Source organism: Phodopus roborovskii, unplaced genomic scaffold (assembly GCF_943737965.1).
Source record: "Phodopus roborovskii unplaced genomic scaffold, PHOROB, whole genome shotgun sequence".
Classification (NCBI taxonomy): Eukaryota; Metazoa; Chordata; class Mammalia; order Rodentia; family Cricetidae; genus Phodopus; species Phodopus roborovskii.
This window is the reverse complement of record NW_026126418.1, coordinates 3467432-3485389: the sequence shown is the minus strand read 5'-3', so window position 1 is coordinate 3485389 and position 17958 is coordinate 3467432. Positions and strand designations below refer to the sequence as shown.

The 17958-nt window shown below is 46.2% G+C and overlaps 1 protein-coding gene across 1 annotated transcript in view; it reads left to right on the top strand.

The window, feature by feature from the left end:
- The window catches only part of Wt1 (WT1 transcription factor), a 44073-nt gene extending 42595 nt beyond the window's left edge, over positions 1-1478 (top strand). The window contains exon 10 of the mRNA XM_051184045.1: positions 635-1478. Within this exon, the coding sequence (XP_051040002.1) occupies positions 635-756 (122 nt within the window). The 3' untranslated portion in view covers positions 757-1478. The remainder of the gene's footprint in view (positions 1-634) is intronic.
- Positions 1479-17958: the final 16480 nt, after the last annotated feature.

Sequence of the window (17958 nt, the reverse complement as noted above, 5' to 3'; positions counted from 1 at the left end):
CAAGAGAGCCTGAGATGGAGGTGTCTTAATCATTTGGCAGAACTGGTGTTGCAATTAGAATCTCCTCTCTAACAGCCTGGTTCTGAGTTATCTTTTGCACTAAAAAGAAGCAAATAGGATACAAAATGGTATCCATGATTTATTTTAAATCATCTATGTGGAGATAGTAAAGCTTCCGTCCTAGATCTATTGACGACCAGTCATCAATCAATGATTTCTAGGGTCCAGAGCAGCCATCAATCAACAGTATCCAGGGTGATGGTTCTGACCCTTGCAGCCAGCTCCCACCTAGACAGCAACAGAGAAACATTTGCACAGGTCACAGAGTGTCCTTAGAGATGAAACAAAGTTCCCCCTTTAATTTATGAGTTGCTTAGAGATTTCCACAGACTAGATTTTTCTATCATTTTCCAAGTTTTCCCCTTTATTATGCTTGCAGTGCTACTTTTTTCAAGCCCTCAAAAGGCATTGCTAATCCCAGGCTATCAGTGAAGAGCCAGTTGGTTAGCTTAGGCAATGACCCAGGGGAGTCCAGGGCGGGTGTCTTGTGGTGATTTAGCTCGGGCCTTTGATAGTTGAACCTGTGCCCGGGCACTCTGCTGCAAGTGTCTCTAATTGGCAATTGTGTCAACAGGTGAAAAGCCCTTCAGCTGTCGGTGGCACAGTTGTCAGAAAAAGTTTGCTCGGTCAGACGAATTAGTCCGCCATCACAACATGCACCAGAGAAACATGACCAAACTCCAGCTGGCGCTTTGAGGGGTCCGACCGGGGGACAATTCAGCATCCCAGGCAGGACAGTGTGCAAACTGCTTCCAAATCTGATTTTGAAATCCCTCCCTACTCACCTACAAAACGACTTGCTGGTGGATCGTCATCTAACTGCCAAAACAGCACACGTGTTTGGCTATATCCTATCAGGTTTGCTGGAAGGAGTCTGTGCTCCTCCTACTCTTGGCTAACTCACAGGCCTGAAAAAGTGGCTCAAGATGTCTTTTTGAAAGCAGGTGGCCATTTGGTCTGAGTTTTCCACTGTTAGAAGATCCATTGTTGCTAATGTCCCCCTACCTCCCTCTTCTCCTTTACGAGCATTTTCACCAGGATTGGAGTGACTGTTCCATTTTCCATCATGGGATATTTATAGGCCAGGGCATGTGTATGTGTCTGCTAATGTAAACTTTGTCATGGTTCCCATTTACTAACAGCCCTAGAAATAAATAAATCAGAGGGCAAGGCACCAGGGGCAAATATCGCCCACAATTCGAGAGGTCAGTCTGCAAACCTGGAATCCTGGAAGGCAGGAAGTAATTCTGCCAGGCGACTTTTAAAGCTCATAGGTTTTAAATAACCGAATAGTGGATTAGAACTAACCAGAACCTCTGAATAGAAACCTGAAGGAGCCTTCCTGTTCAGCTATTCATTGTTAACATTAGCACCGTGCTAAGAAATAATGTTTGAAGAGCAGATTTTTTTTTTTTTTTTTACAAAAAAATGTTTTGGACTTAATTTTTAGTTGTAACTAGGTACATCTTCAGAGATATGCTTTCCTTTTCATACAAAGGAAGTGGGAGAATTCATTTCCATCATCTGGAGTGTCTTTAGAGTGTAAAGACCACACTGGCTATGTGGCTTCAAGTTGTAAAAATTAAAATGACTTAAAAGAAACTAGGGGCTGGTCCAAGATCTTCACCGGTAAGACTGTTCTTAAGTAACTTAAGTGTCTTTGACTTTGCAAGTATGTGGGGGGGGGGTTAAAAAGATATATTATTGTGAGGAAATCCATTGTTTAAAGGTGTGTGTGTTGTTGTTTTTTGAAGGGAGGGGGTTTATTATTTACTGTTGCTCGAAATTCTGTGTAAATATATATGTATATATGATGTGCTCTTCGTCAACTACAATTAGGAGGTGTATGGATATTAGATACATCACTGTGTGGATGTCAATCTTACAGTGTACTGATGATAATACTAAAAATGTAACCTGCATTTTTTTCACTTGGCTGTCAATTAAAGTCTATTCAAAAAGAAAATGCAGGAGTCTATTGGTTGTCTTGTGTTCGAATCTCAAGGCCAGTTGAACCTCTTTTAAACAGGTAATTTGTAATTGACACTGATAGCTACCAGTAATGGGCCATCCAGACCCCTGACCACAGTTGACTTCTTTCTGTTGGGCTTTGAGAATGATCTGTTTTCAGAGTAGCAGGGGCCACCTTTACCCTGCACCATGAAGAGATTGCCCTTGTGGGATGGTTGGATGGCTTGCTCATGAGGTGGTGGGTTTTGTGATTCAAGACTTATTTTAATCAAATCGTCACTGTATTGTGTCCAGACCAACAGAAGAGAATACAGAGGCCCTATTGATGTCTAGCCTTTTTGAAAAGTTCACTGATACCTTCCCAGGATCAGGAGGCAGAAGCTGGACATCTAGTCCAACTGAATTTACAACTGAAGCTGCTATGATCCATCTCAGCAGGTGGAAAACTGCTTAGACTCCCCAGGGCAGCTGAGTGTGAAAGCAAAGAGCTACACTCTTTCTGATTCTGCTGGATAGTTTTCAGTGTTAGGACATGCATTTGTTCAGCCTCTCTCAGCTCCATTATCTTAGATCTTGCACGCATTCCAGGTTTCACTTCTTCATTTAGAAGGATCTTGAGCACAAAGGAGCTTAGCATCAGAGACTCTTTGCAGCTCAAAGTCAGGATGGCCTAAAAGCGGGGTCTGGAGGCCCCTCTTCATCTGCATCTGGCTCTTGCATCACTGTTAATTATAGCGAGTGTGGTGACTCACTTGTATCAGCCGCTTTTATCTTTTCCTGCCAGAAGACGGCATTTCTCTGGAGAAGCTCAGGACAAGCATGGCAGACATCAGTGAGTCAGAGAACGGGTTTCACAACAAAAGTCCAACCACATTGTTCCTACTGCTCAGGGCAGACCAGAAACTCAGTGACTGTAGAACAATCTGGGTTCAAATCCTATGTCTGCAAGTTTTGTTTTGTTTTCTTATTTATGAGAAAGCAATAGCCTCTTCCTGACATGAGTACAGGACAAATGAAAACACAATCTAGTACATAAAAAGGCTTTCAAGAATTTTCCAGAACTGTGGCCCATGAACTCACCTGTTGATTTCCTACATCTCCCATTCTTTGCTTGCAGTGTCTGGGCATGCCCACAGGTCAGCCCTGCAAAATGACAGAATGTCATTTCCCCTGTACCTTGAACCACAGTGATGATTTGTAACAACTGGGCTTCTTGCCAGCTACACCAGGCAGACCGCATCTGCTGGCTTTGTGTCCTTTGCAAATCACTCATTGACACTGTCTCTGAGACCTGTGGTGCTGACATTCTGCAGGCTGTCAGGAGGCTGCTGGCGGGTGCTGGTCAGTGGGTGCTCCCTGGGCTCAGGTCTGGGGGCTGGTCAAAGTGCAGATTTTTCCATCTTGTTTTCCTCTAGTGCCTGGCTCCACACTTCCAGCCTCCCTGACCCTCTTGGCTGAATCTTTCAACACTATTCCAAATGCCCTGAGCTCTCTCATCTCTGAGTTTTTCCAGCATTCAGAGTAGGTATCATTAAACATTGTGGCATTGTACTTTCCCATATTTTGCTTTGATCAGTAGGGCAATCCTGTAAGGTAGACAGGAAACATCTCCCCATTTTGTAGATGATGGCATTGAGAGTCTTAGTGATTGTACAAGGCTGAGGAATGGCTTAGTCTTGGCTCTTAATACCCATTTCCCATCTGAACATGCTTGGTGATGGATAAGCGTATTCTGCCCCTTTGTTTCATGTCCATCAGTTGTTATCTTCCCAATTAGGATGTGAACTTCTAAATGGGTGCTCTCTCTCCTTCCCTGTGTTACTCATGTGATGGACTCCCAGCTTTAACATTCATAGATACAGGCTGTGTTGCAGAAGCTCCAGCACTCAGCCTAAACATCTACATTCTGAATATCTCCCAGATGACCCCTGCCATGGAAGGCTCTGGACAGCATACATGTAACAAGGACCTATAAGGTGGGCTCAATGAATACTTATTGAAAGGGACTAAAAATTGACAGGTGAGACTCACACTTGTCCATACTAAGATGCACTGAACCACGCTAAACCTTCAGAATGGTCATGATGGTGGTCCACAGTGCAGTTTTTGGTAGTGCATGAAGCTGAGGGTCAGAAGGATCATGCAGAAGGCACCAGAGAAACCGCACACAATAGTCCAGGAGACACCTTCTGCCAGGGGATTACTTTTCGAATCTGATCACTCCACTGCTTGTAGTGGATAGTCCCAGTATCTTCTATATCTATCCAAAACTGACATGTCAGCTCTGTCACAGCAATAGTCAAATCCTTGGTACCAACCTCTGTATTAGTCACTTTTTTATTGCTGTGATAAAAATACTCTGACCAAGGCAACTTACAAAAGCAAGTGCTGGGCAGACCGCCCCTGGCTCCAAGGAGGAAGCATGGTCCTGCCCAGCACTATGATGGACTGAGTGGGACAAGGAGACCCACAGGCAAATTGCCCAGGGCTCTGAGGAGGAAACACAGCCTGCCTGGTGCCTTGTGGTGCGGAGCAGATGGACACTATTATGGTGAGCAAATGTATGGGGGTGGCATGGGAGAGAGAGACAGAATGGTTCATGTCCTGTGGACAAGGGATTTCTGAAGAGGTGAAAGCAGTGAGGAGCGGGCTGAGGTGGGTGATGTCTGGGCCTGGGTTGCTGCAGGGGCCCATGTTTGGATTCATGGCCCCGATGCGGTCAATCATAGTTTGTCTGTGACTCCCGATATCAAGAAGGCTGGGAGGATAGGGCTGTACAGAGTTGGCTCCGCCCCTCAGTGGCTACAACACTAGGGAGAACTGGTCCCATCCTTCACCTGCTGAAGCACTCAGGAGAGAGGGTCCTACAACTTACCTGGACAGTATAATAGAGCTGACCCTGTTCTCAGGGGCATGGGTGAGCTGGCCCTGAGGGTGTGTAAACAGAAGACCAGGTCGTGCCCCTCTCATCTGCCATGTGGTGGCCTGGGTGAGGGAAAGATGTGTCTTCCCCTCGGCCCTTGACACCTGACTCAAATCCTCCCCAGCTGCAGCACTGAGGAGAACAGGCCTTGCACCTGGCCTGGGCAGGGCAGTAGAGTTGGCCCTGTACACAGGGGCACCAGTGAGCTCGCCTTGAGGGCATGGCAAGGGCACAGCTGGTACCATCTCCCTCATCTGTGGAGTGGTGGTGGGGGCAAGGGAAAGATGCCCTCCCCTCTTGCCCCTATTGCCTCCAGCTGGTGAGGGAGCTGCCCCTCCTGTTTACCAGCTACGACACTCTGGAAAGCCGGCCCTGCACCTCCTCTGGATAGCACAGCAGAGCTGTGTGGGATGTTACTGGTCTGGATGTGGTGTTTGCATGTGTTGTGGAGTGGGGTGGAGGGGTAGGATGTGTGTGCAGGTGAGCCATATGGTGGTGTGTGGGGTGGGGAGGGGAAGAAATGCCCTCTCCTCCCCTCCCCCCTCCATGCCTATGGCAGGTAGGAGAGCTGGCCCTGAGGTCCTAAGGGTGGGAGAGATGCCTCTGCCCCTCACCAGCTGCAGCACTCAGGAGAGTGGCTCCTACACCTCACCTGGGCAACATAGTAGAGCTGGTCCTGATGGTGTAGGTGTGGGAGAGCTGATCCTGAGGGTGTGAAAGCAGGGGGACTGGCCCTGCCCCATGCTCATTGCTACAAGGGGTGAATTAGCAGGGGCAATGCTGGAGAGCTCCCCCTGGTGGTAAGGAATGGGATTGGGGCGGGACGACTGGCTGGCTGACCAACCCTGCAACTACTCAGGCCTTCAACTAGGGTTATGAGTTGATCCACCCCAACATTCACCCCATCTATGACCTGTGGGGGCACACGAAATGGCCAGTCCTGCAGACCCAGAGCTACAGGATCTCTATGACACATGGTGTAGTGAGATAGTTCTGTGGCACTGACCACGCCCATTGGGGGTGGAGCCATGGGCGGAGTGACCTGTGGAAGGAGGTTGGAGGGAGAGCCAGGAAAGGCCCTCTTGCTGGTGTGACTCGGACAGGAGAGGATCGGGTTGAATTTCCTGGTGTTCATCTGTCTAGGTTGTAAGTTATTTCTCCCTGAATAAACATCTATTCGGCCTATTTGTTTATCCTAATCCTTATTTAACCGCGTTAACATGGCAACATCAGGATATCCAAGAGGAATCCCACTGAGGGCCCAGCATTGATAATGTAGCAGGAACCAGAGGTCTTGAACCAGACCAATGACTCTTTGCAACACTTGCAAGATATATGGATAAAAAGGGGTGGGGGAGAGTGTTTAACTGGGCTTACAGTTCTCATTAGAGCCCATGGTGGCAAAGAAAGGGCATAGGGCAGGAACAGCTGAGAGCTCACGTTTCAAAGCCACAAGCAGGAGGCAAAGAGTGCCCTGGGGGTGTCAGGAAGCTTTTGAAGCCTCAGTGTTCCACCATGACACATTTCCTTCAGTAAGGTCCCTTTCCATCTCCCAGTCCTTCTGTAACAGTTCAACCAACTGGGGACTAACTATCCACAGGTAAGAGCCTATGGGGGCCATTCCCATTCAAATGACCACAGCAGCTTCACCAAACTCAGGCTTCCCACTGTCTCCTTGAGGGTGTATGCATGCACACATGTGTAGAACCAGGCATCTCAGCAAGGGTTTCTATTCTGCGATGAAGCATCATAACCAAAACAAAACAATAAAGCAAAGCTGGGTGTGTGTGTGTGTGTGTGTGTGTGTGTGTGTGTGTGTGTGTGTGGTGGGGGGATGGCTTATTTGGCTTACACTTCCAGATCACTGTTCATCATTGAAGGAAGTCAGGACAGGAACTCAAACAAGGCAGGAAACTGGAGACAGGAGCTGATGCAGAGGTTGTCGAGGACTGCTGCTTACTGGCTTCCTCAGATTTTATTTATTTATTTATTTATTTATTTATTTATTTATTTATTTATTTTGAGACAAGGTTTTTCTGTATAGACCTGGCTGTCCTGTAGACCAGGCTGGCCTCGAACTCACAGAGATCTGCCTGCCTCTGCCTCCTGGTGCTGGGATTAAAAGTGTGTGCTACCACCATCAGGCTGTTAGCCCACGTCCTTGTAGAACCCAAGATTACCAGCTCAGGGATGGCACCACCCACGATGGACTGGGCCCTCCCTCATCAATAACTAATTAAGAAAATGCCTTACAACTGGATCTTATGGAGGCATTTTCTCAATTAAGGTCCTGTCCACCCAGATAACTCTAGTTTATGCATCAAGTTGACATAAGACTAGCGGGAACAAGGGCTTTCAGACAAGGAGTGGCTTTGCTCCTCGAGGAGCTTGTTAACCATGCCTTGAACAATCACGACAAAGGTAAACTAGTGTCAACCGGAGATGCAGCTAGACAGCCCATCGTGCCCAGAAGACCTGTCTGCTCTGCCAAATAATTTTCTATCCCCAAATGCCAGTGGTTTCCAGTTTTGAGATAGCCTGGTATAGAAGAAGGGAGCCATTTTCACCAGACAGAGCTGTCACCAGCTAAGAGAGGAGAATGGGTACAGTGTTGTAGAACTGCTGTGTGCATCCACCTTTCCCAATTAGCTACTCGGAGGAGGCCTTTCTCTTTGAAGTATCTGAGCAGGTAGCTTGTAGGAATCTGAGATGAATGCAATAAAAAACAAAGCTTGAAGACAAAATAAAGGTCTCTGCTCTTTTCACTGATGTCTGTTCTTCTGGTAATCACTTATCAAGGTTGGAATCTGCATACATACTTACTTGATAGAATCTTGCCAAAGTCAATAAATGAAAACAAATTTAAGAGGAGATGGCTCAGTCAGCAAAATGCCTGTTGTATATACATAACGATCTGAATTCAGATCCCAGAGCCTACATAAAAATCCAGGAGTGGGGAGGGGGCACTGTGGTTGGTATGTAAAATGAATTTAAAAAATTAAAATAAAAAAGAAATGGATGGGTCAGCACCTTTGACACACACAACGCACATGTTTGCACATGCGTGCGCACGCACGCGCGCGCGCGCGCACACACACACACACAGAGCCAGGAGTGGCAGCACACTTCTACACTCAGTACTAGGGACAGAGACAGGTGGATTCTCAGAGCTCTCTGGCGAGTTAGGCTACCCAGTTGATGAGCACATGAGAGATCATGACTCAAAACACAAGGCAGAGAACCACAGGGATAGACACTCAGCACTGACCTCTGGCTCCTCATTAATCTGCACTCACAGGCACAGGGCACACAAAAAGACATCATATGAAAACACATTTTATGACAATGGTCTCGAGCCTGGTGGGATGTCCATTGTCACCAAAGCTGTGCTGAGAAAAAGCAGCTACTTCTGTGGAAGGAGCCTGGTTTTTCTGATTTTGGGTCAGAATCTTGATTCTGTTAGTTCTTAGATGGGTTTCAAGAGAGTGAGACAGAACACAAAGGGAGGGTGAAGTCTCAGAAGGCTGAAAACCCCCAGGAAAGCTCACAGGAGGCCTTACATAGCAATTCTGGTGGTCAGGCTCTCCGTAGACCCCCAGATAGGGGTGAGGTGCAAAGGTTAGGGAGTGGGAGACAAGGGTGCTCCCGAAGTTAGGGCTCTGCAAGGCAGGGCTGGTAAGCACAGGCTGAAAACCAGGCCGTTGTCAGGAGGCCTTGAGCAGAGTCTGTAGACAGACATACGCAGCAAAAGCAGAACAGACTCCGAATGTGCACTGAAGAGACACTGAATGATTTTTGTGGAGCAGGGGAGGGTTGAAGGGTGGCCCAGGGGGACGGGGCTGAGATAAATGTCAGGGGGTGATTGTTGGAACAAGTGGATTTCCTTTCTTGCGTCATCCCGGGAGTATTGGTGAGGCTGACAGTGGTGGAGAAGGATGGTCTGACATGAGGGACTCTGAGGTCCACTGAGAGGACAAGGGGACTCCTGGGGGAAAGATGGAGGGGTAGGAAGAGGAAGACAAGACCAGCAGGAAAGATGAGACAGATGAGGAATGAAGTGTGGATGTCAGGGAGATCTGACCTCTGTGTGAACCTGGACCTGCACTGCTAGCACCACCCCCAGGTCTGGAATAGGGGGTGCCTAAGGGACACAAGGGGAAAAATTGCCCACATCCACAGCTCTGTGCACACCAGTACCATTGCGTGCACATGCTCTCTCTAAGAGTGATCTCCGTTTTGCAGATGAAGAAACAGGTTCTAAGCACCTCACCCAGGACCACTCAGCTTTGTTCATGGCAAAGTGGAGACCTTCCCCTAAACGACCCATGACTGGCTCTTCCCCCTTACCCTGCTCTGTATGTTTCCCCTGACCTCAGGGCTTTCTGGACATCTGGCCACAGGAGTTGGACTGTGCAGAGTGTCACAGCTGCCCTGCTCACTTACACTGGGAACACTGCTCACTGGGAACATCTATCACGTTCCCAGAGACAACGAAACGTTCCCTCTAATGTTTGTAGAGCCTGTTTGCTTAATACGTTCATTCAGTATTTTATATCACATACCAGGACTCATGAACTAACAAGAGTATGGTGTTAGCCAGGTACTGAGAAAGGGAGCAAACTGAGAAACACGATGGAAAAGTTCAGGGTCAGGGATCACTTTTAGAACATCTGGCTTTCCCTGGGAGCTCTGCATCGGACTGGGAGAAAGCTGTTGGCATCTAGTGATGGTGGGGGTGGAAGAATCACCTGGATGTGTCACCAAGAATAGAACTGCCCCACCTTTTAGCAGACAGCCTCTATTTTTGTAAGACATAGCCGAGTCTTTACATTCCACACTAGAAAGGCTGGGTTTGGAGAATAATTAATGAAGACAGTTGAAGTTGGTCTCTGGTTTCCACTCACAACATATGCACCCCACATGCACTCATGTGTATAGGTATGAATAAGAACACATCCACACAAACAATAAAGGTGTGGAGCATTCAGAGGCATCTCCTGTCCTGACTTCTGAACTCTTTTGATGTAATTGCCTGTAGAGTGCTTTATCTCTCAGTGAAGGCACGGCTTCCCTTCTGCCTTGCACACAACAAACCTACGCCCTAGCAAGGAATGAAGCAGAGAATCGTCTGGTAAGAAGGTCATGACAAAATGTATCAATGAAGAGGACAGCAAGCTGATCTAGAAGAATCTGCACTTGCCTCCACCCCAGAACCAGCATTCACCTCTTCTTGTGGATGCCCTCCTGATAAGGATGCCCTGAATTCACTGGTGCTGAGTGGGCTGTGATGGTCCCATCAAGGAAGACCAGATTTGGTCTTTGACAAGCTTGCCCTGCCAAAAAATAGTCCCCACCTTTCTCACTTGGTTTGTAGTTACCAGTATTTTCTAGTGTCTGGGATGACCAGACACATTTCCATGGGGAAATGTGAACAAACATGTATTTGCTCTGGGTAAGGCACTGGTGATAGACCAAAGAAACAATCCTACCCAGTCCAGCTAGGGAACCAATGAGTTTAAGTGGGTTACAGGAAAACGAATGGGGAGTTGTTTATAGAAACCTGGGGAAGCTATGGACAACTACACCATTGATACCAACTCCCAGCAATTGGTGACCACTCCTATATCCTCAGGGAGGAGCCCCATATGCCTCACAAGCTGCCTCATAGTCTTCCTCATGGGCCATGTGAGCCCTCCCTCCTTCCACAGAGGACTATTATTGAGCCCGGTTTTGTGAAGTTCTGGTGTGAGTACTCATAACTGCCTTGTTTCTAAGATAGCAACAGCCATGCCGTGTTTCTAGGACAGAGTTACACAGCACTCAATCCTTTCCTCTGGTTCTCACATCCTGCCCCTCCTTTCAAGATATTTCCTGAACCTTGGAAATATATAATTATACTATTTTCTATCATTATTTTTTACCATTGGACAGCTATGCCATAACAACAGAACTTTGATTAGCTTCTCTAACCAAGGCCAACATCAGCCTATAACCCACAGGCATGAACATAAGCATTTAGAAGGCAATTTGACAGTCATATTATGTCTAATTAATAAAACAAAATCAGTGATTTCTCCACTAGTGCTCATGACCTTCCCAACCACAAGTTTTTGTTTGTCTTACAATGCTAAATGTGAGTTCCTTTATGTGACATGGGCCTTAAACCCAATTAGAAAACAGTTGTACCCGAAACAGTTATACCACTATTACACCAATGGGCACATCTAGTTTGGCATGTTGTTGACATTAGCAGGCTATCCTCATAGCTTAACAGTAAATCCATAGACAGCCTTAGATTTAATAACCTATGCTGGTAGTCTTTATCATTCAATAAGTAGCCTTTAGTAGCCTGCATAGTTCCTTGGGCAGGAGGGACAGATCCTGTTTGTAATTTCTTTAGGTACTCCAGCCAGAGTATCGTTGACTTCAGCAATAGAAATAAGTAATGTGGTCTTAGCATTTAGTTTTGGCTTGCAACCAACAGTGGTGGCACTAGCTTTCATTGTGTCAGGGGCTTTAGAGGCATTCCTGGACCACAATGTATAGGGATGTAACTTACCCTTGACGTGGAGTTTATATTCAGTAACCTTATGATTTCTGGAAGGATCTTTTCCCTTCCATGCTATCTTCATTTAAACTCTTACAGTGTTGTTGTAACAGTTAAGGTATAGGCTGTTGCAAGTTTTTTTTTCTCTCAATAACTTTGTTAAGTATCATAATTTGCCTCACCCAACCATAAAACTGCCAAAAGATCTCACAGTTGTGCCTGGATCTTCACCCTGTGCATACTGACTTCTCATCTTTGCCCCTTTAGGTACACACAAACATCTTTTGTATGTGTTTTTGCATCTATAAGACACTATAAGTCAACACTATATATTGAGACCTCTTGCAGGTAGGTAGGAGCTCTGAAAGCATATTCCATTTGGTTTGGGAGGTTCAGCAGACAAAAAGATACTTTCTAAAAGTTAACAAGGAATTGGTTTAGGGGTTTGGGAACTAAAATTATATATATATATATATATATATATATATATATATATATATATCAAAGTTAACAAGGTCTAATACAGCGTGACAAGATCCCACCGCTTATATCAATAATTTCCTCAAAGGGTAATGTCAACTAGATGTGTGGCTAGAAGGTACTACCCTATTTAGCTTTATGATCCATGGTCATTGTTCATGAACTATCCAACCCCCTCATCCTGGGATGCTACTTTGGGCTAACACGTATCTTCCTATTCAAGAGCTGGGGGAAGGGGAAGGGGTAGCTTGTAGAGCTTTGTCCAGCCTGGGGCCAATGGGAACAGGGCCATGCTTTCTCCTGCTCCTGATGCTCGAATGTCTGGAACTGAGAGGCTCTCAGACTCTGCTGCAGTCATTACCTCTCAGTTGGGCACATCTGGCTGCTGAAAATGCTCCAGGCTGAGTGAACCAACTCTACACGCAGTCACTGCGCTTCTTGCAGGAAAATATGTACACAGTGTACTATCTGGGATGATTGTTGTCTATCCTGGGACAAGCCAAATTCCCTTCACTTGCACCATTCTGTCTCCATCTTCACTGATGGAGATGTCTCTGAAGCTCCTAGGGGCTGCCTGGACCTAACATACATATACACTAGAGGGATCAATAGACCGTTGAGGCTTTGGTCACCCTGCACAGCTGTCATATGCAGGCAACCGTCACTTTCCAGTTAGGGAGAAAGTGACTTGGGTGGCTCTTACTGATGAGAGACACAGGGGACATCACCTGTACCTCTTGCACCTTCTTGTGAATTGTTGCTCAGGCTTTATTAGTTTTCAACATCTCCCAAGTACTTGGCTTCTTGTTATTTGTTTCCCCTCAGAGCTCTAGCTATACCCAAATATTACTATGTTTGCTTTTTCATAGACCAGGTAGGTCCTTGGGTGGTTTAGCTCTTCTTGATTACAGTATCACTTTATAAACCTGATTTACATTCGGGTTCAAGTCACTCCAGATCCTCTCCTACCTCATAAAGATTGTGACCCTCTGTGGAGTTTGGCAAAGCCACCAAAACCCCTCTCAGACCCCAGGGTCCCTGTCAAATTAACTTCCCTTTTAACTGACCAGCCTGGTTAGCGGGGTAGCAAACACTGCCTCCCTCATGCCCAGTTCCCTCACTGTATTAGTTACCTTTTGACTTGACAAACTACATGACAAAGCAACTTAAGAAAGGGAGGATGTATGTTGGCTTACAGTTAGAGGGGATCCAGGTCAGCAAGATGAGAAAGGCATAGTGCTCCGAGTGTGAGGTTAAATGGGACAAAATGTCTCTCATTGACACAAAAGGGAAAGTTAGGCACCAGAGTTATCCGGTGTGGTGTGCTGTGGGAGCCTCTTGACATTTCCTGGGCACCTTCCACCATAGCTGGAAGGCAAAGGGGCCAGGGAGGATGGCTTAGGCAGGACGGGGACTTAGCCCTTGTGGGGCTGGTGTTCCTCTCCTGCTGTCTGCATTCCTTGATGACCCTGTGGGGAAGAACACGGTCTCTCCCCACCCCCACATGTTTGGTACCATGCCCCAAAGCCCCGGATGCTCTCCCAGAAGCTGATATGTGCTGGTTCCAACCACTTGAAGGAATTCATTTGGACATCTTGTGATACGGTGCTGAAACCAGGGGCTTGCTCTGTTGGGCCAGGGGTAGGCAAATCTCATCCCTGTTGAACTTCTGCAGCTGATAAAGGCAAGGTCTGCTGGCAGAATTCATTTTTCACTGGGCCATCTGCATCCAGTCAAGCATAACTTGTCTTCCTGAAAAAGCTACTCAGCGGTCTCGACCCGGTTCAACCTCCTCCCGAAGCATCGGGCACTGCTCCTGGTGCAGGGTCAGGAGGGCTACACGGTGTCAACAAACCGGAGTCATCATAATATACATGGGAGCATTGAAGTAGCTGGGTGTTTATGTGGCTGATGTCCTGTTGCTTTTTATCAGCTCGAGTTATTGCCAACAAAACTCAGTGTTAGCTCGTCTATAAATCTTGTGAACAGTGTTTTTATTTTCTGAATTTTGCCATTGCGGTTATCAGCTTTTATCACCTGTTTATGTAGAGTCCATTACTACTCTTTTCAGCTGCCTTGTTCCCTCCTTTCTCATCCACTGTTCTCTTTCCCTTGACTTCTGCTTTTCTCTTGCAGGTTAGAAATCCCCGGTTGAGGCAATGGATCTGGAGTTTTACATTGTCATGTACAAAGTTCATGATTGAGGACCATGCAATCTAGTTGTAAAGCAGAAACAAAACCAAAACCAAACAAAAACCAAAAACCTTGCAACCTGTTCCCCCACAATGTTTTAAGTAAGCTTATGAGTTTGTCTTGGGCCACATTCATAGCTGTTCTTGGGGTCCACGAGGTCCATGGGCTACAGTTTGAAGCTATCAGAGTCTGTTTCCAAACCCAGAGCTAAGCAAGTACTCTGGCAGCCCTGGGTCCTGTCCTTCTGATGCTCAAGTTTTCTTGGTAGATCCTGAGGGGACATCCCACAGGACACTCTTTGCCTGCAGTCCTACATACAGTGGGTGACAGGACTCAGAGGCTTTAGGGAGACACAAAAGATGGACCAATTATTGGTCATAAAATTCACCTCTCCTGTCTGCTTGGATTGTCATAAAGTCAACACCTAGAGCAGTGCTCCAGGTACTCATAGGACATGCTGCCCAAGCTGAGAGTGGCTAAGAGACCTCTGTCTCTTGATGAGATCAGCTGCTGTCCATAACAGCTATGGCCTCATTGACTAAGGCCCCATTTTTATGGCCATGTGTAACCCTCTAAGCCCCACAAACAAATAGTGTAGCCAGAGTCATTTCAACCCTTCTCAATTCTTCCAGTGGGGCTTGGACCATGTGGACCATGTCCTCTATCTACATTTCTTTGTTGAATCCTATGTAGAGCGGTGAAGGCAACAGTCAGTGACCATGTCGGGACAGGACTCTCACTGCAGCTGTATTGCCACATGCTCTAAGCTCTTTGCATCTGAAAAGAGTGGGCTGGAAGAGAGCTGACTTCATAGCTTTGTGGGGAAATGCATTTAAGGTATTGAGCAATTCCCGTGGCCCATTGTGAGTACTTGACAATGGGGAGCCACTGCTATTTTAAGTTAAGAACTAAACAGAATTGAAAAGATTCTGAGGGTTGAAGGACTGGGGAGCTAAAAAGAAACTTGAAGGCCAGTCTCCTTGTACAGAGAGAGACCAGGGCTCTGTCATTAGTAGCAAAGCCAGGACTCAAATCTAGGCATTCAGGCTCAGATCATTGGTTCTAATCAGCAGGAAGTGCTGACTCTCATTTTGGACTCTTTTCCATCTTAGAAAAGGTGGGGAGCCAATCCTCAGGAAAGATTATGAATACTGGGAGATGGTTTGGAGCTAATTAGGAGTTCATGTGGCTGTGTTCTCCCAGGGATTGGTCTTGAGGCAGGGCAGGGCTTGTTTCTGGGAATATGGAAGCTGCTACATGTTGCCTCCATCACTACCTCCAGGGGATTGGAGCCCTTGGAGCTGATGGCATGTATATACATCATGCACAAAACTGATTGTCTTGAGCCAAGCACAAACACAACACCCGACTCAAATCTGGGATTTCAGGTCCCTCCAAAATGAAATGAAGCATTTTAGCAGATAAGGCAAAGCTGGGGAAGTTGGCAAAAATCAAACAGCCTCAAAATGAATGTGTTTGGAACACAGTATTGACCATATGTAAAGTATATAAAAACAATGAAAAATATTTATGGAGTGTTTTTTTTCTCTCTTGGTTTTTCCCTGTGTTTATCTTGGCCATTGTCTCAATGACTTTTGACAGTTCTTGACCATTGAACATCTTCCTGTAGGTGCTGGCCTCGTTTTTTGAGCGAGTGGCAGCAGCCTTGTCCACTCCTCTGTCTTCAGTATTATCTTTACACTCACTCCTAGTTAGCAAGACAGAAAAGTGAAAAAGAAAATTCCTCAAGCCAGGCAGTCCTGTTTTGTGTCTAGCTCTGCTACAGTCATGTGATCCTCACTAAGTCACTTAGCCTCTTGAAATCTCATCCAAAACGGAAATAATCATAGTACCTGTCTGGATCCATCTGGATCCAATCAGGAGACAGAAGCCACACAGAGACAAAGTAGAGAAGGTTTGAGCCAAAGCCATATTAAAATATAACAGGTGATTAACCATAAGATGTGAGGCTAACTTGTCCCAAGAAGGACAACTAGAATGTGGAGGCTTCCTTCAAGCTAGGGTTCATACTGGGCTGGAAAAGGCATGATCACAGCTCATTTGGCAGACAAATTTGTTGGATTGTCTGTACCAGCACTGATCCAGAGTCCTGGGTGCAGGAAGCAGTCATAGGCAGAAGTGAATGGATTCAGAGAGTTGTGATGTTGAGAATCTGCTTCCTGGCAGGGAGACACCTGGTCTAGGATCATAGTAAAGGGCTGGTGTAAAGGGCATCATAAGAGGTGGTTCAGTTGTTAAAGTGCTTGTCTCAGAAGCAAGAGGACCACTTGATTTTGATCTCTGGAACCCATATTCAGAATAAGCCAGGCATAGTGGCACACATTTGTAACCCTAGCTTTGAGTAGATGGGGAAGGCCTAGGCCTCAGTGGTGGTCAGCCAGTCTGGTATAATTGGTGAGATTCAAGCCAGTGTGTGTGTGTGTGTGTGTGTGTGTGTGTGTGTGTGTGTGTGTGTGTGAGAGAGAGAGAGAGAGAGAGAGAGAGAGAGAGAGAGAGCACGAGCACATACACACATTAAAATATTAAGAGAAAGAGGATCATGCAAATCAGTCTTCCAGGACAAACAGGTCAAGGCTGGTGTGTGTGTGTGTGTGTGTGTGTGTGTGTGTGTGTGTGTGTGTACTGCTGTACTAGCAAGGCAGCAATGTGATCTCTGGGTTTCAGCCAACACTGATTGTTCAGTACCTGGGCATTCTGGGAGGCTGGAGAGGACAGAAGGCTACTGGATGCCCTCACTTAGGCAGAGGGATGATCATCAAGTGACAGAAGGAAGCAAGCACATCAAAAATCATGTCCTCTTTCTCTAGCGCCCTCTATTGGCAAAGTGTAGCATTGCCTGCTCCTTAAAGAAGTGATTAAAATGTCCAGAACAGGTTCTGAGGCAACAAGTCACAGACAAGAGACAGTGAATTGGCTACTGATACATAGCTTCATAAAACTCTTTGGAAGGCTAAGTGAAGGATGCCATATAGAGTCTTCAGCACAATGCCCACTAATGTTCCAGGCACGGAATCTGTTTTCTCGACTACTTCTAGGGCATATCAATCTACATTTCTCAAATGTGTAGTGAGATATATAATTCAGGTGAATTTTATATGGTGATAATGATCAAGACTTCATCCCAAAATCTTGGGAATAATTAAGAGTTATAGGAGCCCTGTAAGGAGTATAGTTTTTCCTCCCGCTGCTGGTCTGGTCCCTCAGCCTCGCCAGCCCCAATTAACACACTGAGACTCTGTATTTGATATAATGCTGTTGGCCAGTTACTTGTTTCTTATTGGCTAGCTCTGTCTTAAGTATTAGCCCATTTCTGCTAATCTATGTATTTCCACGTGGTCTCCTCTTACCCTCGGAGAGCCGGCTGTCGTCCAGCTCTCTCCAGACTCTCCATCTTGACTCCTCTTTACTCCTTCCTCTTTCCCCCTTGTCTCCTAGTCCCTTCTCTCTTGCTTTCCTATTGGCCAACAGTGCTTTATTCATTAACCAGTATGAGAAACATAGTTAAAGAATGGCATCTCCCATCAGAGCCCATTCTTGGTTTCCAGAGAAAGCCCAGAAAGGCAAAAGACATTAACCATGGTTATCAGTGACTTTGGTATATCTGACAGTGACTCAGCAATGCCTTTATCCTACTCCTCCCATCACCAAATAATTTAAACTAATCCTACTCCAGTTGGGGGGTGATGTATAGCAAATTGAACCAATTAAAGTAAAATAACATGGATTCAATAAATTATCCACTATAGCAATATTGGTTTATTCT